Source organism: Mixophyes fleayi, chromosome 4 (genome assembly GCF_038048845.1).
Source record: "Mixophyes fleayi isolate aMixFle1 chromosome 4, aMixFle1.hap1, whole genome shotgun sequence".
Classification (NCBI taxonomy): domain Eukaryota; kingdom Metazoa; phylum Chordata; class Amphibia; order Anura; family Limnodynastidae; genus Mixophyes; species Mixophyes fleayi.
In genome coordinates, this window is record NC_134405.1 from 301,429,381 (window position 1) to 301,457,081 (window position 27,701).

Here is a 27,701-nt window from a genome sequence, read left to right on the forward strand (position 1 = left end):
ATGGATTACACTTCATATTTTATACTTAACACATAGTTGCCAACATTGTCAGTTCGTGTCCCGGGAGGTCCAGGGGGCAGGTGGGTGTGTGGCTCAAAGAATTGCTCCATTAGCCCCGCCCCCAATGCTCTCACCACCCTTTTCGACCAATAATGATGCGTCCATGATGCCAATAAGCCCTGCCCCCTCCATTTACTTTTCCACAGTCAGTCGGGAATCGGGAGAATTGCCCTCTCTCCCGGGAGTTAAATATTTTCTAGCAATGGACTACAATACTGACTTTAACAATTTTCTGATAGAACTGCTGGAATTCATATTAACTAAAAGTTTCTTCACTTTTGACAACAGCTTCTACCTACAGATCAGGGGCACGGCAATGGGGGGCACATGTGCCCACACGTATGCTAATGTGTACTTGGGATGGTGGGAAAGGGAACGAGTTTTCACAAAACAAAATGAGTCTTATAAGAACCATTAGGCTCATGGATGAGATTTATAGATGATATCCTCATCATGTGGGGTGGTGAAAAACACATCCTGGAAAAATTAATCAATAAATGAAATCATAATGACATCAACCTAAAATTGAGAAATGAAATTCACACACATCAGGTGAATTTCCTTGATCTACAGATTAAAATTAATAAGGGATAAATAGACACAGATTTCTTTCACAAACACACACCCACAAATAGCTTACTCAATCATGAAAGCTGTCACGACCCACCAACAACATCATCAGTTATTTCAATAGTGCCACTAATTCTGCAGCGCTGTACAGAGAACTCACTCACATCAGTCCCTGTCCCATTGGATCTTACAGTCTAAATTCCCTAACACACACACACACACAGACCGAAAGACTAGTCAATTTTGATAGCAGCCAATTAACCTACTAGTATGTTTTTGGAGTGTGGGAGGAAACCGGAGCACCCGGAGGAAACCCACGCAAACACAGGGAGAACATACAAACTCCACACAGATAAGACCATGGTCAGGAATCAAACTCATAACCCCAGTGCTGTGAAGCAGAAGTGCTAACCACTAAGCCACCTTGCTGCCCAATCATTAAAAGCATCCCCAAAGGAAAAATTTTAAGACTCAGAAGGAACTGCTTGGGTTTGACTACCTTTATAAACAGAGCAGATGAATTGGCTGATCGTCCAAGGGAGAGAGGCTATAGTAATAGATGAATAAAAAAAAAGTTACAGAGAGAAGATAAATGTCAAAACAGAGACAATTTGATTTTCTATAAATCAAAAAAGAAACACACTAATGAAATAAAATTCGTGGGCAACTACTGTGAAGAATGAGAGAAGATCAGGACCATTTTGCAAAAACACTGGTCCATTCTACTCACAGATGAAGACCCAAAGCATACTTTGAAGCCTAATGTATCCACCAATTGGAGACATTCCAAAAATTTTAAGGATCTCCTGGTACACAGTCTTTTAACCACCAATAGGAGAAAAAAAACTAAAATTGTATAAATCTTCCCTTGTGGAAAATGTAAAGCGCATTGTTACATTACATGCAAAACAGGAATTATAGATTGTTACAATACAGAATAAAAAATTAAAGAATATTTTAACTGTGATACCAAAGGGGTGGAATATGGCCTGCAAGAAATTGTACATAGACATGACCACGAGGCCACTGGAGAAACGTATTTTGGAACATCTAGGGAACATTAGAAATGTCAAGAATGATAATAAAAAGTATAAGACTGACATCAGTAGCCAAACACTTTTTCGAAAAACATGAAGGAAAAGCGAAAGATTTAGTGGCATTTGGCTTACAGAACATGAATTGAGGCATTAGACAAGGTGACCTGATTGCAGAATTGTTGAAAAAAGAAAGCAAGTGGATATTTAAGATTAATACTGTTACACTAGTTGGCCTAAATAAATGTTTCAATGGAGTTTTCCTGTAATATATGAAGACCAAAACCTAATAATGATTTAAGATCTTCGTACTTTCTTGTTAAAGCAAATACTATGATGGTGACTATTACAATATTCACTAATCTTATTTTAGACATAACAACATCAATAAATAAGATAAAAACATATAAATAAACTTACCTTAACTTGACCGGCCAGTGTGGCCTCGCCCTCTTTTTGGAGGTCTTGTAATTTGTGGTGGGGATTGATCTGCCCTGTAATTCTAGGAAAATAAAAGAATGAGATTTAGAATCAAGTAACGAATTCCAATACATCATAGCAACAATATAATAACAATGATGTTATGTAGAAAATAAAATTTAATCTAAACTTGATTGTGACTATATTAGTATAATAGATTCCAATTATAGTTGGGAGATTTTAAAGAGAAATAATTACTACATAACTAAAGAATTTTCATTTGATGTAGATACTAATTAAAATAGTCACAATAGTAATAACATTATATAATGAGGGAATTATATAAAACACATTTTTCTAAATCTATAAAAATAAGAAATGTAATTTTCAAAAACTGAATAATATAAATACAATGATATTCACCTGAAGTGATTTATATAATAGGCACATATACAACCATATACATGTACACAAATAAGTGTATACAGTACACAAACACAAAATCAAAATATATTTTATATATATATATATATATATATATATATATTTTAAAACATATCACGTAATAATATTAACTAAGTAATAATTGTTCTGACCACTTCATTTGTTACATCACTATTTTGATCACAAACACACTACACTAGATGAGTGACAAGTTATTATGATACAAATAAAGACACTATAGAAGCAGTGTCACTGTTACACTCATTCACTTCATCTATTTATTTTGCTTATTCACACTATATACGGGAGATAATACAGCAGATATAATTCACAATGCTATTAATAGCACGGTGATACTTTAATGGATAATGTGCACAGCAGGATAGATGTCAGAATAATTATAATTCACAATGTGTTTTAAGATATATTGTGTCAAATATATTATCACAACTTTAATACATTTTATTCATTAATTTATCCATGTATCTGAATATATAATCATAATACATATAATAAATTACAGTTAGCAATGATGAATAATTCTAATAAAGTGACAAAGATAAAATGCAACAATATCTAATATAGGCATTTAATTCATAGCTACATCTATGATGATTTATTTAATAGAACTAATATATGTAATGATATAACTGCAATATATATGAATATAATAAAAACAATGTTAATTTATCATTCTAATTTCAACAATTATGGCTTGTACTAACCTCACATCCATTAATAAGGCTTTTCCTAAAGTAGGTACACTTTCAATGTAAAACGATCTTAAGTTAATCAGATAGGGAGGTCAAAATGTCAATAATGAAAATACTAATGGATTTGTCAAAAGGGATTTAAAAACCCAATTGGTGCAACGGACTGGTTGATACCCAGACGAGGTGTTAGCAAAACATACGTCGGTAGCGTCGTAAGATGCCAGTTAGTGATTCTGCTACAATGGTGCAAACTATCAAAAATGTAGTGAGCAGGGTCCTCTTACCTCTCTCTGTATGTATTACCCAGTATTGTTTTATTACTGTTGTAATTGTAAAGCGCTACGGAATTTGCTGGTGCTATATAAATGTTGATGATTGATAATGATGTGATCATATAAATGACACAATGTTACCAAGTGTTTCATATTAAATTAGGGATGTGCACCGGCCACTTTCGGTGTCTCGTGTTTTGTGTTTTGGATTCGGATTTGCTTGAGGTTTTGGGTTCGGATTTGTTTCGCAAAACACCTGACGAAAGGTTTTGGTTCGGATTAAAGGTTTTGGATTTATTTTGAAAAATACAGCACAGCACAGCACGAGATATATCAGGACAGAGGACCAACTTACACAACCTCCCTCTACCCTGATCAATGCCCGAGTAAAGATGGCGGCGGCTAGCGGGGAATTTATAGAATACGAGTATCGCGAGATCCGACAGCGGGATTATGACTCAGAGCTTCGGTTTCAGTTTTGCAATTGGCGGGAAGACCCGGATCTGGCTCGGATCGGCAACGTTCGGGTGGGCTCGGATTTCAGACATCCGAGCCCGCTCATCTCTATATTAAATCCACTTTAGACTATTAAGTAGAATTGCTACACTTCATAGCTATACAAGGACCCTTCAGTTATAATATCGGAGGCAGCACAAACTAATGTTCATGTTGGAAACACCCTAAGTACAAACTCTGTAAATAGTGAGTATTCATAAATTAAAACCAAATTGCTATTAATACTGGGGAATTTATCATATAGACTGTTGTATCAGTAATAAAGAGTTGGGGTTCCATGAACAGCATGTGTCTATGAACTAAATTGTGGTCACTATCGGAGGTATTATCACATAGATTAGTTTAGAAGTAAGAGGATACACCTAATTTAATTAATAAACAAAGGAGATAGCAGTAAGCACAATAATGTGGAAAATATGTAAGTGTGGAAACTAGTAGTGTACAGCAACTATTTCATTTAACTGAAATAGCAGTTATGAATTCAGTATTGTAAATGGTTAGTGAACCAATATTAATCTCCTACATAAGCTGTAATTACTTCTGGAACAGGCTGCTGGATCAGCATGAAATTAAAGTAGATGATTGTTAATTTTCTACTACTATATTTAAAGCCATGATTGATAGATGTTTTCCAACAAGCCTATAAGATCATATCAGTGATGTGATTTGTAAACAGCATAAATTCATCAATCAACATAAATGGTAATAACTAGTCTTACATTAAGAGACAATACGCACATTTAAGATTAATAAGGTTGTCTACATTATAATCACAAATGCACTAATCAATTTAATAACTACAAACTTGGTATTATAGAGGATCAATGAAACTGAACACAATCACCCACTGCTACATAATGTTACTAATTCCCTTGACGGACGGCCAGACTAGTGTCAAGGGGAAAGGCTAACATGTCAAAGAAATACTGTAAATACTGCTGCGGACGTGGATACAATCTGACAGAATGAACAAACCACATCTCTAATAACACAGTTATCATGATGCAATTACATTGAAGTATCATGAAATAGGTGAACAGTAAATTAGATGAACATGTGATCAAAATTACAAAATATTATGAGTGACTAAAGGGATTTGAGACACAGAACATTGATATAACCAACAACAGAATCCTTATAGATTGTTGAAATGACAATTGTTAACACATCTTTCTATTATCTATTTTTTTTTACTATCTTAAGCTAATTATACCTCTGATGAAACGGCCAGAGTGCCGAGAAACGCGTCAGGTTATATTGGATTCTAGGTGAAGATTTCCAGCAGGAGATTGATTTCTATACCCCGGGGTTAAAGAGTTTCTCTGTGGTTCTAATGGTGGAAATTCCAATTTATCTTTATCTGGAGGCTGGATATTCAAACATCTTTACTGCATGTCGGAGACCGTGATAAGTACCCTATATTTTTAAAGGTTACAATCTTTATTTCCACTGAAAGGGTTCTTCACACTCGATTGAGTGATCTGCACACGTAGCTGTGCTTATTCAAACATTTCAATACATATGTGAGCTGCTTTAGTAAACCAGCGGATCCCTATATCTTTGGTGTTGAAAGTAATTGCTTATTACCATCCATGGTTTCCGATATACTTACTCTCTAGAACGGAGTTTTATACTACGATAATCATTTTACATATGCAGTTGTGCTTATTCAAAGATTTTGGTCTCTATGTAAACGGATTTATCGCCTGATTGCTGCACCTGAACCACTTTGCATATGCAGTTGTGCTTACCTAAAGATATCAGTCTCGATGTGAACGGATTTACCGTCTGACTGTTGCACCTTTTATGAATCCAATTTATGCAAGAATTCTCTCCTTTTTTTTATGTGCTCTGCTCATTAGGAGGATAGGACTGTGGAATAATTAGTTCCTTAACTTTTATTGGTTAATATACCCAGTGCTTTTTTTGGAAAAAAAAAGGTGGTGGAACTCACATCTTGTTAATATTTTATGAAAAAAAATTATATATTCATGTCTAAACATACCTTTAATGTATTGTATTTCAGGCAAATGTTCATAGTAAATTCCAAACACTAATAATAATTTTTATGCCCCCCTTCAGTCTTCATTCTGTGCCAGTGCCCCTAATAATTTTTATGTCCCCCTTCAGGTGTCATCCTGTGCCAGTGCCCCTAATAATTTTTATGTCCCCCTTCAGGTGTCATCCTGTGCCAGTGCCCCTAATAATTTTAATGTCCCCCTTCAGGTTTCATCCTGTGCCAATGCCAGTGCCCTTACTAATTTTTGGTCCCCCTTGAGTTTTTATGCTGTGCCCCGGGCCCTACTAATTTTTATACCGAACCCCCTTCCCCCTTCCCCCCACCCTCATGCTGGCCTTTTTAAAAAAAAAAATCACCATTTATTTTTTTGCACACTTTCTTTTAAATGGCCCCCCATTTTTCCTTTAACTTACCTTGCTTTCTATTGCCTCCTTTTTCCTCTTCACTTCTTATTAGCTTTCTTTTCTGGTGCGGCGCTCCTCTTCTTGTGTTGAATATGCTCCTCACACCTCCGTGAATGAATGCCGGGCGCGACGTGCATGATGACGTCACGCCCGACAGTCCTAGCAAATAGAGAAGGGAGGAGGGCGCAGCCGCGCCGGAGAGATGGTATTTGTTTATTTTTTTTACTTTTTATTGTTAAAAGCCGTCGGAGAGAAGCCGCCGCAAACCAAAAAAAAAGGTCCCGGAACGCCGTTCCCAGTGTTCTATGGGAAAAAAAGCACTGAATATACCTATTGCCTATATGGTATTGTCTATACAGATATTCTGATTATATGTGATTTTAGAACAAAATAAATTGTTTCTTTTATTATTTGTTTCCAGCTTTTGCGCTCTTGCTTCTTTTTCCTTGTATGTACTAATATTCAGGTTCCAGAGCCTGTATTGAGAGCTGCAACTGGTTACAGCTATATGTATTTTAATTGATTTATATTAGGTTATTTTGAGCGCCCATTTCTATTTTTTTTGTTTATAAGTAACTAAATAGCCTCTGTTGAAGCCACCATAAGGCGGGTGGAAGCTGACTTCTTACGGAGTGTCTATATGTGATTTACAGAACAGCAATTTATTCTGGAGACCCGGGTCCTGTTGGATTCCTAAAATAATCACAAAATAATGCTACAGGAGGAAGGGAATACAAACTATATACAATAACCAGACATGTTTTTGCTCATGCTCCCTGTGGAGTCCACTGACACCTGTATTAATTACACGCTCTGAGTAATGGTAAAAGTTGATGGACTTTAATATAGGTTTGGAGCATTGAAATTTAGATAAAGTATTATAACAACTATGTGTGGGTTGCACCTAAGGAATTGGTTGTTTTATTGTTTGTGATCACATACATAGTTTTCCTTTCTTTTGGCCTAAAGGACAATATGGACATGTATTTTGATTGTTGATGTTCCTTGAGTGAAGTATCAAATTGTTCTCCTGGACTCCCTGGAGCGTAGGCCGCCCTTCCAGGTCCCTTACCACTTCCTTCAGAGGGGGTGTGGCCTTGATGACATGATTTGTGCACATTACGTTATCATGGTCCTGACCCTGCTACATGATAACACAAATCAAGTTGTAGCTCAGTGGGTGGAAGGGACTTGATGATGCTAATCACGTCATCACGGCCTTACACTAGTCCCTTGGGACTCTCTCTGGGATCTCCTGGAGGGGAAGTCCACAATGTAGGCAAGTATGCACGAAGGTGAACTTAGTCAGATGCTGCTACGTGTTTCATTATTTTTTCCCTTGACATTTTTATTCTATAAAAGCAATGAAAAATTAGACAAATATTTGTAAGCTTGGACACCAAGAACACAAATAAAAATTATAACAAAAAGTAAGAACTTTTTTAGATACAATAAAAGGGATTTACTAACTGATTTACTATCTGAACACATTAGTTTTGCACATACATTCATATTTAACCACCTTGCTCATATATAGGTGCATGTGACCTTTCTGGTTTTGGGAAATACCGCTCCTTTGTGTGACCATATGCGGGATTGTGAGCCCAAATAGAAATACACACAGTTGAAAAAGTAAAATAGTTACTTGCACCCCCCTCCTCTATTTCAAGGTGCTGCAGAATTTTGTGGCACCATATCAATTAATGCTAAACCTGCTATAACTTTAGGATCATCACTATTTAATCCATTATGTGGTTTAGTCGCATCATTTATGTCTTAAAAGAAAATCCCAATAGTAAAGAGACTGTCTTTATTTCATATCTCACATTTGTATTTTTTTTTATTGCTTTTATATTGGCAGATCGGGCCTATATATTACTTTATATTACTTTTCCAACAAAATGCTCCTAGATGGGGTCAAAGGAGCCCCTCTTCTAATGCAAAATATGTTTATTAAAGCTGTTTATGCTGAAGAGAGGGAACATAATATACTTAATTTCATGTTCAACACTACATGTGCGTCAAAACCCATTTTATGGGAGAACTATAATGCATACAATTTATACAAAACTATGACACGAGTCAACATGGTGAGGACATGAAAGCTGTTTTTGCTCTCTATTCTTTTTAGTGCTTTTTTTCAGTCCTTTCTCTTGTTATTCAATGGATTTGGATCGTCAGTGGAGAACCCCATCCATATACACATTTGTACTGTTGAAGTTTAATAATTGGACGAAGGTGGTAATCCATAATTCCTGTACACTAAAATTGGTTGCGATGCAATTAATACGCTACCTAATCATTATAGTAGCAAAATGTTTAATGTCAGTTTAATGTATTTATAACATTTCATATAAAGTATAATGTGGTGAAGAAGCTAATTAATGTTTCCAACATATTAATTACATCGAGTTCGGTCTCATTCTGTTCACAACCGCATGAGAACATTTCCGGGGGTATTTATGAAGTATCAAGGTGGAGCACTCTCAAAGTATGCTGATCTTATATATCACAAGGATAATTATAGGAAAATGGAGAAGAGCGCAATGAATTATATATAGTACTAACCGAATAGCACATAAATGCAAAATAATCAAAAGGCAAAAGTAAATAAATAAAAGAATGTAAATATATTCAATCAAGTACCAATCTTACCCTAATATGTCCCTATGGTGAGGTCCCACGCACGTTCAGAGATGCAGGGTTTGGCTGGTAGTTAGTTTTTCGCTTGCGGGGTCCTCCGTTGCTTCCATGTAGTGTGATCACAGCCGTCTGACACGCGGAAGCGTTCCTGGACCGCACGGGTACTGAAAGAAGTGCGAGTCAAAACCAGAGGGTTGTTTGTTGAGTGATGCTCCAATGCTTTTCGTCCTCTGGACTTTTTTAAGGATAAGCATATACCATAGGGGAGGCTGTTGTATAGCGTATCCCTTCTGCTCATTGGATAGTTCAATCTTTATTGAATCAAATGTGGTTAAAATCATTGTAAAATATCTATATAAAAACAGTCTAATAGATGCATAATATATCTATAGATAATCCATACGTGGACAAGATTCAAGTGTTATATACACAATGAAGAAAAAAATAAATATAAAAATTATTAAATAAAATAGAAATACAAATAAAGTGAAAACACGAATTCATTTAAAAATAAAAATAGAAATAGATAAAAATAAATAAAAATGAAATTGAAAATAACATAAGGTAGAATCACTAGTCTAATAAAACCAGTGCAACTCGGTTATAAAGTATTAATCGTAAGAAATGAGCAAAGATAGAAATCTATATCTAATCCATATGGAGTTAAAGTCTTCATCTAATATCTATTTGGATTCTATGCGCGATATATTTTCTATAAAATTGCCACCTCTCCAACCCGTTTTATGTGTTACATCCCTGTAAATTGTAACCCTTTTGGATTGCAGTTTTGGTGGAGGGCAAAACGATTAGACAAGTTAGGAGTTTTTAGTCCTTTTTTATGTTATATATATGTTCCACAATTCTGGTTTTCAGTGCCCTTTTTGTCCTGTCTACATACTGGAGGACACAAGGAGCACCCCAAGAGGTAGATCACACTTTCTGTATTGCAAGTTATCACTTGTTTCACTTCAAAGTTTCTTTATTTTGAGTTGGATTTGAACTCTGCAATGGATTTTGTAGATATTTGCTGTTTATTTTTACATGCCTTACATGTCAAACAAAAGTGAAAACCCTTTATTATCTTACTGACCTCTTGGTTGGTATGCACAGGTATATAGCTACTAGTATGCATATTGCGAAGATTTGTAGCCTTTTTATAGATTATCCTCGGCTTCTTTGAAATGATCTCGTTCATTTCTTCATCCATTTCTAAGTTGTTACAATATTTGTATAAAATTTCTTCCAGAAACTTAGTGTTACTTTTGAAATGGGTGATGAAAGCAATCTCTGGGGCATTTTCCTTATCATTTGCATTATACTACAGAAGTTGTTATAACCAATACCCCATTCATACTGTGCCAAAATCCTGGGTTTTTGCCTGGGCAAGCCCAGATGACCTGGGCTGGTGATTCTTTTCACCATTTTTTGTCTTGATACTATTTTTGGTTGAGAGAGCACCCCCTCATTTTGAATTACCTATATAATTATAAATAATTCTCAGGTACAATATGATGAGGAAGTCTTAACCCTGAGCGAGATGGATTAGTTTTTTTCTACTGGTATGAATGTTGTCAGGTCTAATTCCTGGGTCTGATGACCCAGGAATTAGGAAGAGTCAATAATTGCAGTGTTGACCATTCTTTTTGAAGACCTCTGCAATTTGCCCTGGCATGCTGTCAATCAACTTCTGGGCCACATTCTGACTGATGTTTGGAGGTTGTTTTAGTTTGTCCACCCGCCTTTTGAAGATTGACCACAAGTTATAAATGGGATTAAGGTCTGGGGAGTTTCCTGGACATGGACCCAAAATTTCGATGTTTTCATCCCCGAGCCATCAGTTTTGCCTTATGGCAAGGTGCTCCACCATGCTGGAAAGGCATTGTTCGTCACCAAACTGTTCTTGGATGGTTGGGAGAAGTTGATCTTGGAGAATGTTTTGGTTCCATTCTTTATTCATGGCTGTGTTCTTAGGCAAAATTGTGAGTGAGCCCACTCTCTTGGCTGAGAAGCAACCTCACACATGAATGGTCTCAGGATGCTTTACTGTTGGCATGACACAAAACTGATGGTAGCACACACCTTTCTGTCCCGGACAAGCGTTTTTCAAGATGCCCCAAACAACCTAAAAGGGGATTCATCTGAGAAAATGACTATCTCAGTCCTCCGCAGTTCAATCCCTATACTTTTGCAGAATATGAGTCTATCCTTGATGTTTTTCCAGGAGAGAAGTGGCTTCTTTGCTGTCCTTCTTGACACCAGGCCATCCAGCAAAAGTGTTTGCGTACAGATGCACTCACACCTGCCTGCTGCCATTCCAGAGCAAGCTCTGCACTGGTGGTGCCCCAATCCTGCAGCTGAATCAACTTTAGGAAACGGTCCTGGCACTTGCTGGACGCTCTTGGGCGCCCTGAAGCCTTCTTCACAACTATTGAACCTCTCTCCTTGAAGTTCTTGATGATCCGATAAATGGTTGATTTAGGTACAATCTTACTAGCAGCAATATCCTTGCCTGTGAAGCCCTTTTTGTGCAAAGCAATGATGACTGCACGTGTTTCCTTGCAAGGAACCATGGTTTACAGAGGAAGAACGATTATTTCAAGCACCACCTTCCTTAATAAGCTTCCAGGCTGTTATTCTAACTCAGTCAGCATGACAGAGTGATCTTCAGCCTCGTCCTCGTCAACACTCTCACTTGCGTTCATGAGAGAATCACTGACCTGATGTTAGCTGGTCCTTTTGTGGCAGGGTTGAAATACAGTGGAAATGTTGTTTTGGAGATAAAGATCATTGTCATGGCAAAGAGGGACTTTGAAATTAATTGGAATTCATCTGATCACTCTTCATAACATTCTGGAGTATATGCAAATTGCCATCATAAAAACTGAGGCGGCAGATATTGCAAAAAATAATATTTGTGTCATTCTCAAAACTTTTGCCCATGACTGTACATTCAAACCTGTTAAGGCCCCAGGCTGGTGTAAAAGTGAAAAATGGCCTTGGAGAGGTGACCATTATCATGTTGGCATAGGTAATTAATTTTAATATCTAATGCAAATTTCACTAACATTGGAATTATTTTGGTTGCAGGGCCTCCTTAAATTCTGATTAAAATGTTTCTTATGCTTACTTATAATCATGTATATTAAAATGCTTATGGTTGGTCACATAACCAATAGACCTTAGTCTTAACCTTAACTCTTAAGTAATATATTCAAAGATGCCACACCAACTTGTTGGTAAATAACTCTTATTTAAATAAAACCATAGCTGCTATGGCGGCGGGAGAACACTGTACTTGACCTTGTCCATCCAAAAATGCACTGTTTATTAAACCTAGAAACTGCACCCTTCTGGGCTAATCATAATGCACCACAAGTCAGCCCAGATGAGCTGTACTTGCACCTAACCTAAGCCGATACATTTAGAAAAATGGTTATGTACCCAAACCACGCCATTTAGTTTCCCTTGGGTTTAATCCACCCCTCAGTTCTAAATCAGTTAAGATTGTTTTGCTTCCTAACACTAATTGTACACATTTTAAAGTTATAACATAATTAGACACATTTGAATGTTAATACATATCTACAAACATTTATCCTTTTCAGAGTGTGGTAAAGTTTCTGATTTTCTCACTTACTTTCCTACTACAATAATCTGAACTAAATTGACGACTAACGTGAAAACAATAACTGCAGTTAATCAATTCAGGTGAATGAGAAAGTACATGGTGTGTTATTTTCTGGCTGTACATCACATTTGCTGCAACTAACAGACCCCTTCTTGTACACACCACATGTTCTAGGACTAGAACGCTCTGTTTGATTGACAAGCAGGATCGTAGTCACGTGGCTAAAGAACCTAGGAAACGCAAACGATTACCAAGTCCGACTCGTCGCTCGTACCATGTGTAATGGATCTCAGAGATCATCGATTTGCCGGCAGTGTAGCTCCCAGTGCGCCTGCGCTTGCCGGACAAGATGGCGGATGACAAGGTGAGTGGGAGAGAAGCGCAGTAGCCGGTTGTAGTTAGTATTTTATTTATGTTTTGTTGGGCGTTTGGCATTTATAGGAATCATTCACCTGGTTACTGTTATTTGAAGTGGTATACGTAGTATAATATGGTCGAGTTATTAGTTAACTTGTATTAACTGTTTCATGCATGAGGTTCCACCACGTTGTGTTACCACCATCCTGTAGTCCAAGGGTGGCCAACCTATGTCTCCAGATGTTACTGAGTTATAAGTCCCAGCATGGTAGGACATGCTGGGACTTTTAGTTCCTAAACAGCTGGGCAGTCACAGGTCACATTGCTGTAGGCATGTTAGGGTTTAGGTCATGATAGCCATACATCATGTGTTTGGGCCCAAATTGTGGCACATTTCACTGTGTATCAAGGGTAATAAATTGTTAATATCACCTGCTAGGGTTGTTATTGTATTTTTTGTAAGGTTACATCCCTGTGATCATTACTGTTTCCTACTTTGTTGTCCTGGTGACTTGTAAGCTGCAGTTAAGGTTAGGGAAATCATTATAGTTACAAAAATCTAATCAGTGTCATCACTAGCAGCATTGACATAAAAACTGTAACCATAACTTTACTATATGGTTGGTTCTGTCAATGCACACATGCACTTCCCATCGCAAAAAGTAAGACTACTACAAATAATTGCATAATCTGCTGAGATGCAAAATACATGCTCAAGGTCGTAGTGAGCAACAAGCATCAAGACAGACACTCAAGCTGATCTACCAACATTTGCCGTTAATAGCAATAACACTAATGCAAAATAAATTAAACTGGTTTGTCTAAAAATGTAAGGAGAATTGATCTCTATGTGCTAAAAGCTACAATTCAGATGATAAAGTGTTAAACGTGTAATAAAATGAGCATTCCTTTTAAAATAAAGGAGTTAGTTACACATTACCAAACATAGGAAACGACTCATTACGTTCAAGATAATCGTTTTGATATTACAGACAATTTGAATATTCAGGGAATACAGATGTTAGATTCTTAAAAAGCCGTTGCCTCGTTTGGGTGTCAAAGTGGAATATGGGTACTGTCTAATGCACCTTTATCATTTAGAATTCCAGTTATTTTGGGAGAGTGATCTCTCTAATGAATCTCTCTCTAGGCTGAGAAAGACACAAAAGAAAATTTTGCCATGCAGCTTTTCTTGTGGATTTTTTCTACTCTCATAATAAATTCTTGCAGTCATTAAATTTTTCATTCTTTAATCTCCAATTGTTTTAGATGTTTTTGGCGCTTAACTGTTTCTATTCTCTGTTTCTTATTTTATTCCTTTTATTATGGTATGACTTGTGCGGACATATCACAATTCCTTTTCATTTTTAAAAAAATATTTAGTGGATAAAGTTGTTTCTTGGGTGGTAATGTGTTTGCTAATGCTTGCGGAAGCTTGGATCCATCTTTAAGGAATTGGATTCTCCGTGGCTGTTTTAATTCATTTTCTTTTACTTACCATAAGTCTTTGAGTTATGGGTAAAAATTTGTCTGGAAATTTAAATATGTTAAATATTTATTCACAGACTGTAAGTGTGAATGACATATATTCTCTGTACAATGCTGCTTAATATGGTGGTACTATATAAATAAACAACTTTAAAAGAAAAAAAACAAAAACATTTGTGCGTTTGACTCTTTTGTGTTAGCTCTGTTAAAATCATTTGATTCAAAAATGAAAACAAGCTATTGTATGTTTGGGCCAGTTGATTGCATTTTTAATTTGCATTTCCAACACTTTGGGATCTTGCGTGTGTATATAATGTTTATCACTTAGGGGCATATTCAATTAGCCACGTTACTCGCAAAAGTAACGTGGCGTTAAAAGTATTTCCGGTATTACGGTAATTCTAACCCGAATTTCAGCTTGCAGCTCCCTGAGCTGCGAGCAGAAAGCCGGCGTTAAAGGTACCGTAATAATGGTAATAGTGCGCAAGCCGCGTTACTGTCAAAAGTAATTGAATATGCCCCTTAATGTTTCTCCACCCCTTATCGGGAATACTTCTTTATTAATACACTTCCGGTCACCATCCTCATTAGGATTCTGACACTTGCTAGACACGACTGGGGCCCTGTGTGATTTTTCTAAGAAGTTTTGGAAGCTCCTAATGCAGAAACAAATGAGCTCAAATTCAGGTTAGAATATGATTTCACCAAGATCAGTGCCATATATTTTTCACATATTTGCAGTAAAATCACATACTTGATCCAGTACCATTTGACAAAGAAAAGTGATCATCTAACCAAGCATTAAAATAATTTTGTATTGTATGTTGCAGAGACAATCGCAGTTGTATGGCATTGAAGGAATAATGCAAATCTGCCACTACTTTCATCTATTTTATTATTTATTTCCTTATTTGTGGATTAATGCTGTCTGCCAGTGTGTGTTGCACTTAATTAAATCTCCTTCTCAAATGATGTCCTGTATTACAGTTTGAGTTTACCATCTGCTTTGCTTCCTGGTATTTTCACAGGGATAATGGATAAGCCAGTTGATTGGGGACTTTCTAATCTGCTGGAAATGTAACCACTCACAGCTCAGATTTGTGGTTGCAGATTGTTGCATTGATACCAGATTGCCCCGAATTGTAATAAAATAGCTGGTCTGCAAATGTAAACACTTGACCCAAATACTCCAACCTTTTGTAATCCATATTACATTGTTTTTTTCCAACAGTCTTTTTATGTCATAGGGGCATATTAATAGCTATTTTGTAGGTACATTCAGGGCATCACATTATTGTGCATTCCACTGAATATATCAAACATGCATTTACTTGTTTTGAAGTTGAAGAAGTGGAAAGAGATGTGTCATGCATAACAATTTTAGCTTGCTGTGTTTTGAAATATCTAACCCACTACACTGTCACTGTGAAGATGTATATACTGTGAAGATGTATATAGAATTATATGTATTATGGGCTTGTAGTTTTCATGCATTTTTGAGCCATTTTTCATATGTCCAAAGCAGGGCTAGGAGTACAAATATATCTTACAAATGCACAGGTGTTATTCCAAAGTCTAGTAGAGGGAACATGTTGTTATGATACCATTCTGTGAATGGGAAACACGGTTACCCTTCAGAGCTGCCACAATGCTACTTGCGTCGTCAGGAGCTTGAGAGCTGATCCTCTGTGGCTGATAAAGCAGGGCATTCAGTCTCTTACACCTTGTTAAGTACAGGGAGAGAGTATTATTTGAAACATTTCTCAAGTGCAGTCACATCTTTATAGTTCAGAATCAGAATATGTTTTGTAGTCTGTTTATTTCTGTGACTTTCAGTTATTAAATTAGGGATGGACAAATAATTTAGTACACAGTCAAATCTAAGAGCCCAGTACAATCATTTTAATAAGCCAGAGAAGATATACTTTTATTAACAGTAATTGAAATGACTCACAGAAATTAAACCCATTGTTTACCTGGCTACTGGCATTTGACCAGGCCTGTGTTACCGTAGATTTATGGCAGATTGGACTTGGCTCCCTTCCCAGCTTCTGTATGTTTATGGTGGGTGCACGTTCCTATCATTGACAGCCTGGGACACCAGAGTGTTGGTCAGGAATGTGGATAAACTGCTGATCAGCCTGCTGTAACCTCTGCAGCACATGACGTATGTGTCACTGCTGCATCCCACTCCCCTGCTGCAGTGAGTGGCTTTCACTAATAGGAAAAATAAGTTTTATCTTTGTTCTTTTTTTTTTTTTCTGTTTTCTTCCCGTTAGAACACCGCCCAAAAATTCTCTCTTACCTATTGGGGACATACACTAATAAAAGAGAGTTTGAAAAAAGCACACCCCTTACATCTATTTTCTTATAATATTACCTAAACTACAATATACTACACACTTTGGGGGGGTTACTAAAATATGGCTTCATCAAACCGCAGGTTTTCATGTTATTTCATGTATGTAGTTAATCTTGCTGGGTTACAAACCATCCCATTTATCGGCTGTTAGTTGGCCAAACCACATGGCAAACCACTGCTAAATAGTTTTAAAAACAAAATGTGATTGTGACAGACACAATGCTGGATAGCGCTGGGCCACTCCTAGTATCCTGCCTTTTGGCTGCCATGATAAAAATGTGTAATAGTAGCAACAACCTATTGTTGCACTACAAGTGCCAACATGCACTGACAGGCAGTGTGTTATTGCATGCTGGCACTTGCAGAATTGTAATTGCCAGAGTTCACATGGGCACATCCTTGCACTTGTAGTGCCACAACAATCTCCAATGTAAGTATCCCCTAATAAAATAAAATAAAAAATTTCCCAGTAAACTCTTCGGTGGGCACATCTAGTAAATAGGGAGCCAATCAGGAGTGGTTTCTTATGCTACTCAGCCAGTCACTGATAGCCGCAGCTCAGGCAATCATGGATGGCAACTCAGTTACTGGCTATTATAAATTTTGTATTCACTGTATATTTTTGTTACTGTCCAGATAAAAATGTATTCCTCATATGTGTACTTGCTAATTTATTGAAGACGGATGTGAGGCCCATCACATTTTTTTTCCATATGAAATATCTGGCTCAAATGTTTGGTCCTGGTTCCTAATTTTTGGAACAATTTGTTCAGGACTGATTATACATTAGTAGCATGTTCTAAATGCGGCTTAACACAGGGTTATAATTTTTACAACCTGCTTAGTTGTAATTTAATGTTTTATTTATGCAGAGAAGTAGCTGATATTCCTATTTTTATTTACTAGTATTGTGGTATTCAACTTGAACTTTCTGTACTTACCAGGGCGCCCCAAAATTGAAGGATCTGGTCTATCTAAAAGATCAGCTGGAAGGCCTACAACGTAAGCTGGAGAACGAGGTGCAGTCTGGTGTCGCTCCGGTAAAGTAATATGCTGACTTCTCTTCTATGAATTGTGACGTCTGATTAAAGTCCTTTTAATGGAGCACACTTGCAAGAAGTCCATCATTTCATTTAGTAAACATTTGTAATCGTCGCATACATACAATTACAAATTGTGAATTAAAGCTACTGTAACAGTTTTCTTTGTTTGCAGCCTAAGTATATTTATAAAGTTCCAGCATGTATCTTCTACTAATTAAGATCTGTTCACTCTTATGTGCCTTCTATTGAATATGATACGACTCATCATTATACCATTCCTTACATCTTGGAATTGTTACTTAAATAAGCATACCTTTCTGATAACATCTGTCAGGAGGTTTGTATAACATGCTCAGAGAATGTTAAAAAATGATTAAAACAAATGTAACATACAAGTAGATTTACTTCAAACATCACAGTTGTAGCTGTAGCTTATATTGAATATATGTACTGTCTATATTGATTTTGAAAATTATTATTGTAATTGTAGTATTATGTAAAGTATTTTTTTTTGTGTCAGCAGCCATCCAAAAATCACATCTTCCATGGCAGCGGATCCCCAGTTTGTTTATTTTGCCAAATTGCGATAGTGCTCTGGTGTATTTACTGTAAAACATAGAGTAAGGTTATTAACCTTTGGGAGCTCCATCTGCTGCTGTCGTTTTTTGATAAGATTGACACTAATGAAGTTATTGACCGTACACTGCTGTGGCCATAAATGAGCATTAAAAACATAACTTAATACCAACTTATTAGTTCTTGTTTGTGATCTCCGTATCGCTGATAGTCACTCATGGGAGTCTTTGACATTATACAGACTTCTGCTACCAGTTTATTTAAGCTGTGATCGCAGCATAGATAGAAAAGCTACTTCTGTAGATAGGTTTATTACTCTAGTTTATTGTTTTGTTGTTGCTTCATAATTCCCAGTTGCATGTCCAAACACTGTCAGTCTTGGCACCACTCTCTTCTTGCTAAGCTACTAGAAATAGCTTGAAAGGAAAATTATAAAAAAAACAATATTGTGAAAGGATAATACTACCTGTTTTGGTTTGTCTGTTTTATGATAGCTACTTATTATGCAGATTCTAATGCTTACTTGAAAAGCTTTAGTCAGTGTTGCTATTGCCTATCAACAGGCCTGACAGTAGGCCCAATGTATCCCAGAGATGATAAAGCAAATAGATTGACATGCATTCTATTAGAATGTTCTCTGATGCCAATGCGCATTCTATGGCTCCACTGTGAATAACCTTATCTAACCAGTTTTGATTCTATTATTTGTTATTTATTAGGCTGTCTTCCACAGTAGCATACATAGGAGGTTACAACATACAACAAAAAGTACATACAGATAAGAACAATGGGTAGCTATAAGCAGAATAATGCATGGATGTAATTACCAGAACATAGCATACAACAACAATTCAGCACAAGTCAAAACGGGACAGGTTGTGGGCAGGCAGGTGACCAATTGGTTTGAACCAATTATTCAGTAGTCATGTGTCTGGTGTATGTTGCAAGCATCGGATCGTAATGTGTGTATATATAAGTGACATGTTCCTTATAATGTCTCTCTGCCAGTGCTTGTTTATGAAAGTTTATCATTGATCTAAAACTTCTTTGTTGTTTGCAGGAGGGCTCTGTCCTGAGTTCGCCATTCCTGAAGGGATTCCTGGCTGGTTATGTATTTGCCAAACTCAGGTCCTCTGCTCTGCTGGGTTTTGTGGTGGGGACCTGCACTGGAATTTATGCTGCTCAAGCCTATGCAGTTCCAAATGTGGAGAAGACAATCAAGGATTACCTTAGCTCTTTAAAAAAGGGGCCTGATTAGACTGGAACAAAAGTGCTGACACTCCATTAACTGCGCCTTCCATGCTTTAAGTGCTTTATTGGAACTATATACACAGTATTGGGTACCTCCTATTTCCACGTTGTCACAAACTGTGCAATTGTCTCATCTGGATCTGTAGTAGGAATTGGCTCAGCAGGCCTAAGAACGTAATGTTAAGTGCTTTCTCTATTTTTACTTGTCTAGATTCAATGCAAATTGTGTTTTGGTTGAACATTACAGAGCAAAAGCGATGAGGACATCACTCTTTATTGGCACACATTGCACTTACTGAGCAATCAGTGAGCAAGACTTTCAACTCTGTAATGTTCATTAATTTTAAATAACGCTGCAGCGTCTACATCAGAACAGCCATATACTGTTGGTCAAGTATCACGTATAGACCTTGCTGCTGGGAAATGGCTTTCGTTAAGCAATTATAGCATATTAATCAAGTCTAAGACTTATTTCTGTTACTTTGAATTGCACAGATACATTTTAATTTGTATATGAATAAATTAAATTTGATGCCAATGAGGGAAGCATCTGCATAACTGCCTTTTATGTAATGACACGAGATTTGCAGGATGTTTGTTATTGATAATGTGGGTCCAGAGGAATCATTGAGTTCATCCACTGGTAAGATGTTGAAGAGAGTTATATGGGGACTGATGTTGATGCTGTCTGTAGTCATTTATGGGTCTCATGCACCTCTCATATCCTTGTGTAGAGTGGATGGACAGATCCCTTTCAGTTCATCTTCAGTTGTCCTTCTCATTGAGTTGTCCAAATTCATAGTGTCTACGGTGCTGCTTCTAATCTGGGATCGCAAATCGTTGGAAATATCTGTCTCATGGAGGTTGGCTGTTCCCTACGCCTTGCCTGCCATTCTCTACGGCGTCAACAATAACTTAGTGGTTCACATGCAGCATTTTATGGACCCCAGCAGCTTCCAAGTATTGAGTAACCTAAAGATTGTTAGTACAGCTCTGCTTTACAGCATCTGCTTGCGTCAGAGACTCTCCATCCGCAAGTGGTATGCCTTGTGTTTGCTGCTGGCAGCTGGCGTGTTCTACAGCTATGGTGGAATTCAGGATCTGGAGAAGCTTTCTACAGACTCGCACATATACATTAGTCTTCCAGGTCTGCTACTAATGCTACTCTATTGTTTGATCTCAGGACTGTCCGCTGTTTACACAGAGATTACGCTAAAGACTCAGAAAATCCCACTGAACTTGCAGAACATGTTTTTGTATTCCTTTGGCATAATAATCAACTTGCTGGTTCATTTAACTGGAAGTCAGAGCAGTGGTTTTCTGGAAGGATTCTCTGTTTGGGTTTTGGTAATCATTGTCAGCCAAGCACTCAACGGTTTGATAATGTCTGCTGTAATGAAACACAGCAGTAACATCACTAGGCTTTTCATCATCTCCTTCTCCATGCTGGTGAACGGACTTTTGTCTTACATGCTGTTCCAGCTGCAGCTGACTATTCTTTTCTTCTTGGCTGTCGTTCTCATTGGCTTAGCTGTATATTTGTTTTATGGCATCAATTGAAATTGCAAGATATAACTTGGCATTTATGTCCATATGACCCCCTCACTCTTTAATTCTGTTTGCAATTTCCTATATTTCATTGCGTCAGCAACGTGATATCTTCCTTATTTTTTTTTAATTTGTTTTTGCTTGAAAGTATTAGGCTGGGTACACACTACAGGGTTTTTAGACTATTATCAGGCCAGTCACATGTTCGGCCTGATATCGCACTAGTGTGTACGCTCCAACGACGAATGATTATCGTCCCAAAGTATATTGTATCGTTTCATTTGATTTTATAAACAGACTAAAAATCTCGGTCAACGATGGACCGATGTTGTGCCAATTCCTCAGTGTGTATGCTCTAACGACCAGCCTAGATCTCTATGGAGTGTGCAGAGTCACAATCTTTTCAGCAGATGATTGACAGATGAAGTGCACAGATCTGAAGGTAAAACGTGTATAGTGTGAACACATAAATCTTCATGCTGATCGGGACTTTGTTTTCAGTAAAATCGTTAACGATATCGCATAGGGAGAAATCTTCTGTAGTGTGTACCCAGCCTTACTCCAAGAGCTTGTTATTTATATAAATTAAACGTTTTAGGGAGCAGTAGATCATTACTGAAGATAATGTCCATTTCTCTAATGTTACATGAAGCTGCAAGGTGCTGAATAGGCTGGTTTTCCTGCAGTCATGCTTGACTGACCATGAATGCTAGTTCTAGTGTTCATGGTCTGTAAAGCATTATAGAGATTGTCATTGTGTACTGATATCGTTAGTTATAGAGATCAACCTTAGCCATTTTTCCAACCGTTGCTGTGGTGTCTGCAACCATGGGTCCAAAAAAGGTGTATCCATCATTCTACTACAGTCCCAGGAAGTTTCAGTTCATGGGTCCTAAGGCTGTTATTAGGGTGCTGTTCTAAGGGTGATGTCATGGGCATTGGCCCAATGATTGTTCCTTTACAGTGGCCAGGTCTAATTTCCTATTTGGAGAATGGTCAAACTATGTTTTAATATGTTGGTTTGTTTTCTGTACAGTGAATAATATTTGAACGGTGCTGTCTGTCGATCAGTCATAGGTATTGTTTTGTTATGGAGCTCTTACACTGTAATCTGCGGAGATTGCTGTTGCTATAACTGTTCATTAGGAGGTTTATAATTGGTAAGTGCTCCATAAATAGTATGCTGAAGAAGAGATTCACCATAACAAACCAAAGAATATATAATTATATAACTACAAACCAGCCCTTGCCACTTTGTTGAAAACGCTCCCCTTACAAGAGATGAACACACAGATCAAGTACAGACAAGCTGTCGTGGTTTCCTGCGGTGGAAATGAACACAATCTGCAAACAGCTGCTGTGGTGTGCTTGTCAGATCACAACATTGACCATGACTTGCTGGCTGTATGAAGTCAATTACTTACTATATGTTGCAGGTGAAATTTAATGAAGCCATTGATTCTGGTTATTCTGTGGATGTTCAAAGACATCAGTCAAAGGACATATATTCCGATATTCCTTTGAAATACCAAATAAAAATATTTTTCTATCTTTTATTAAGTGTACCCACATATATTTTATTTGTGTTTTAAGTACATTAATACAGTTAATATGGAAATGTGGATTAATTACACTCAAACACATATCTCAAGAATCCATTCATGCCTGTTTTCCTGTGATCACATGGGAACGTACTACATCTCGGTAGGAGACGATTGCTATCTTACCTATCCTCAGCCCTCTAATATAACTCTCCAGCGACTGAAATCAGGTGGTTTTACGTTTTTCATAGATGGTTTTAATTCGGGTAGCTTCGAGGTAGGTCCTACTATCATTATGTATAATCTGTAGGCAGATGCAACAGAGCGAGGTATGTGCACTGTTATAGAAATGAATTGTTAGTCTAGGTACACATAAGAATGAGGTCATCTTGATGTGGCCGATGGGCATTCACAGTTTGAACAAAATGCACTAAAAACCTCATGTTTATTTCAGAAATTATATTGTATATTATGACAGTGTAAATACAGCAATGTTTGAGATTAGTATATCTTTAGTATGTAAAGGTTTTTCCTGCATTCTTGTTCTCCTTCTCAGTTTAATTTTAAAGGTCCTGCATGTGGAATATGTAGTATAAATATGCTGCATCTCCTACAGTGGTGTCACCACATGGAATGTGCTAGTCGCTTCTTGCCAGTATGGAATGGGTGGGTGAAATGCTTCCACACACAACCACATTTATGATGCCACTGACACTGGAAAGAAATGTTCAGCAACAGAATATGACTATAAAATAGAAATATACAATGTGATATTGCTACTTTAAATATTGTACCCTAGGGTGTAAATATAAAAAATTACGGTTTTGTAAAATCTCAGTTTTTTAGGTATTTTGATGTCCATGTTTAAATTATACATTTTTCTAAAGACAGAAATTACCGTTTTAAATATGGCTTGCAAAATCGCTGAAAATTGGTGATTTGACCAAACTGCAGTTTAATACATTTACTCCTAGGGCTTGTTTCTCGCCAATTCTCTGAATTACACTGTCCGTCTGTATTTTGTGAGCATATGTATGATTACATTTTGTACAATCTCCATGTTAATTTAAGACTGTTGAAATATTACAACTACCCTCATGCTCAGGAAATATCATTCATTATATTTAAAGTAATGCAAATTAGAATCAATGCAGGTAAACGTATAGTAGTGCATTATCTAATAAGCAGTCTCACACATAGGGTTTATAGAAGATAGAGTGCAAACAATCAAGTGATAAACTATGGTCACATGACTTATGTATATGATTGTGATGTTAGGTAACTGCTGCTAGAGAGTGTATCTAACCAGCAATTACAGATGGGATATGTATTACATTGAAAATTTGCCCCATTGGGTCTCTTGCACAGTTAATAAACCCTACACCAAAACAAATTTCACAGAAGTTAAGGACTTTGTTACCTTTAAACTACTTGATGTATGTAACACTGCTTTTGAAGTATGCACCAAAAAAAACCCTGCAAAGGGCCATGCTCTTCAAATATTTGGCAGTCACACTTGTAAACTCTAAGGAGCAGCTTTCCTTTTTCTATTGTCTTGGCAGAATTTATAGAGTCATTGTGTCAAACAACAAACCACGTTTAATAAGCCGTAGTGTCCAAGTCTAACTGCGAAAGCAAAGATATGTAGTGCTGGGCTGTGTTCTCTCTGCAATAAACATGTTACAGATATATTTCACATTCATACCTCTATGAACATTTCAATGTTTGGGTTTAGATATCCATAAAAAAAACTGCTTTTGAACCCTTGGTGTGTGTTTGTCTTTTTAAAGAGTTCCTTGTATTTGAGCCCAACATATAATTCCAGGCTGTAAATATATAAACGAGTTTTCTGAATCCATAGGATATATGTTCCTTACCTAGCCCCAGAGTGTGACTACTTTATACATGGTAGTTGATGCGACGTGTACCTGTCACCTACACACTGTAGAAAAGCTGTCAATATTCATGAGAATGTAGCCTATCCGTTAAATAGGAGCCAATATTTTCCGAATATTAGTCATAAAGTGCCTCAGTCCTCTCTTCCTAGTGAATTGATAGGTTGCGTTCTTCATTTGTTCACCCCACAAAATGGCTGCCTACACTCCGAGTAGGCAACGGGTGCTCTTTGGCAGCAATTTTACCAGACATAATAATCATCAAATGTTCTGTTGCATAAATTAAATAATGTAATCAAGGAGCCTTACAGTCATAAATCACCAATAACAGACTGTTATACCTGCAACAAAGATTTTACACTACGGGTAAGTAGTTATCAATTACTTTAACAGCTTTATATTGTAAATATAACGATGTCTGCACCAGGATCCAATTGTAGTTTTATGTATTTATAAAAATAAATAAGTTGGATTGTAGCATTCTAATCCTCACTCGTGTTTGCTGCATCTGCATGCACCTGGATCTCTGACATGCAGTTTTCACCTGGGATTTCTTCTTAGCTCTGTGATACCTGAAATCAGAGATTGTGAATAAATCACAGAACTTCCACAACAAACATGCAGTAGGTGCCTAGATGCAAAATCCCAGCATTGGTACATAAATTATTGGTCTTGTAAGATTCAGATAGCTCTACACACGATATATAATATACCAGCGGTTCCCAAAGTGTGCGCCCTCTGGGGGGGGGGGGACTTACCGCCTCGGCCCCGGATACTCCTCGCTGTTCTCACTGACTGCCAGGCATGACATCATCACGTCTGACAGTGTCAGTGAGGAGCAGCAGCAGAGAGGACATCAGGAAAGAAGACAGCAGAACATGATGAAGAAGGCAATTAAAGGAATGGAGAGTGAAGAGGGGCACAGAGAGAGACGCTGAAGGAGGGGAACGCAGAGTGAGAGACGCTGAAGGAGGGGAGGGGGACACAGTGTGAGATGGCGAAGAGGGGGACACAGTGTGAGATGGCGAAGAGGATACAGAGTGATATGGTGACGGGGCGCAGTGATATGATGAAGGGGCACAATGTGATGGTGAAGGGGTCTAAATACATCTTACGTCATTTTGACCCAATCGGGACTACCTGGTAATTATTTTGGCTTAGGGGTGCCTTGGAAAAATTATGGTGACCCTAAGGGTGCCTCGAACTGAGGAAGTTTGGGAACCACTGTAATATACTCTGCATGTTTTAACACCTGCTCTTACAAATATGACTCATTCATCCCATCTGCATGAAACAAGTTAACTGGAAATACTGTGTAGCGTCACTGCTGAATGTTTCTTTGGCTGATTACACGCCAGTGACACTCCCTACTCCAAGTGTAAATGCTAGGGGTTTTATACCCATTTACATTTTTTTAGCATTAATAAATTCTAGTTACAGCAGGTAATGTGACACCAGTGGGTAAAGGACTTTATGTAGCCAGTGCAGCTAACTCCTGCTTGTCAGACTGAATTCTGGAGCTTAGCCACGTTGAATGATTTCAATGTTATGTATCTGTCTTTTTGTTTTGTAAATGTTAAGATGTATGCGATAATATTTGTTCAAGACTGTGGGGCCTGTTTATCAGATATCTCCTGCATTAGGAACATTTCCGCAGAATACTGCAGTCCCCATTATTCTCAATAGGGACTGCGGTGTGGGTCTATTTAGCAAGCTCCGAAAAATGAAGCCGTTCAGAACTTGTGCCTGATTACTAACACCGTCTGAAGATGGCATTAGCCGTTCTATTCTTCGCTTCGCAGGAGAGGGGCGTTCGGATCCGTCCCCAGCATCCTTGACGCTCCTCCCATCCCTACTCCAACTGAGCAGACCTAAGGTCACGCATGTGCAGTAAATGCTTCGGGAATTTGAAGCTTTCATTACAAGATAGTCATCGTCGGGACAGCCTCTTATTGATGCGCTGTCTTTGCATGACTTTAATAAATAGCCACAATATGTCATCCTTTCTTGCTGCAAAAAGCAGTGATAAGGGATGGTTTCCGTGGATATTTTGCAGTGAGTTATAAATAGACCCCTATATGACTAAAATGGATCAAGCAGTAACTAGAGTACTTACTGTTCTGTAGTTGTTTGTTTTCTGTTTCCAGCTCCTGGTTTCGGGCAGAGAGTTGCACTGAGTCCTGGATCGTTTCTTCTAGAAGTTTTCGATAGCGATGTTCCTGGGCATCCATCTGTTCCTCTAGCAAGCCGCGATAAGCATGAAATATCTGATCACACAGAATCATGGCTAGACCGTAAGCACTAAGCCACAGACGATAGATTTTTTTTTAGGTTTGTAAGCATTATGAAATTGTTTTTCTCTGGTATGATTCAATGCAATCCCCATAGTGTGACTATACATCATATGTACTGTACTGGGAAAACTGAATTTAGCCTCAAAAATGACTATACCATGTCCATTTTCAGACATCTTCAAATGTCATAGTTAATAATCAGATTATCATTAGACTAATGACTGAAGCTGACACCTTTGTGAATCATCATTGGCATTTTTCAGCGTTATACCCTTTGTTTTTTATTTTAACATGACAATGGCATATTCAGTTTTTCAGGATATATAGTTATGGGGGACAGTTATGCAGAATACTTGGGGATTTCTAAATGAGGGCCTTTCTGTAATTTGCAGCACTATGTCTAAAATATAATGAATCACATTTATTTTATTTTTTTTAAAAAAAACACATAATTTTCTGCAGGACCCCTGACATTCCTCACCTCTTTAATTAGTGAGAAGGGCGCCTCTTAGTGATTATACAGGGAGGCATTGGGTGATCATTTCTTCATGTATGATATTCTCATAACCGTTATTTACTTTTTTCTTTCTGGCCTTCTGAGTAATGGGTTTCTGGACAAGAT

At 37.4% G+C, this 27,701-nt stretch overlaps 2 protein-coding genes across 2 annotated transcripts; both read left to right on the top strand.

Annotated features, from left to right (window-relative positions):
* The first annotated feature begins 13,022 nt into the window (after positions 1–13,022).
* On the top strand, positions 13,023–20,339 carry LOC142152860 (SLC35A4 upstream open reading frame protein). Its single transcript, XM_075209893.1, has 3 exons — positions 13,023–13,088; positions 17,876–17,971; positions 19,611–20,339. The coding sequence occupies exons 1-3, from the start codon at positions 13,074–13,076 to the stop codon at positions 19,806–19,808; spliced, it is 309 nt and encodes a 102-aa protein (XP_075065994.1). The 5' UTR covers positions 13,023–13,073; the 3' UTR covers positions 19,809–20,339.
* A 50-nt stretch (positions 20,340–20,389) lies between these two features.
* Positions 20,390–24,652, top strand: SLC35A4 (solute carrier family 35 member A4). The gene has a single exon (XM_075209892.1). It carries the CDS (start codon positions 20,393–20,395, stop codon positions 21,359–21,361), a length of 969 nt encoding a protein of 322 aa, XP_075065993.1. The 5' UTR covers positions 20,390–20,392; the 3' UTR covers positions 21,362–24,652.
* Positions 24,653–27,701: the final 3,049 nt, after the last annotated feature.

Excerpts from the sequence above, each read along its gene's own strand:
- LOC142152860 (XM_075209893.1), top strand. Across the intron at positions 17,972-19,610 it reads TGCAGTCTGGTGTCGCTCCG|GAGGGCTCTGTCCTGAGTTC; the intron begins GTAAAGTAATAT and ends TGTTGTTTGCAG.
- SLC35A4 (XM_075209892.1), top strand. The coding sequence starts at position 20,393 with ATGTTTGTTATTGATAATGTGGGTCCAGAGGAATCATTGAGTTCATCC.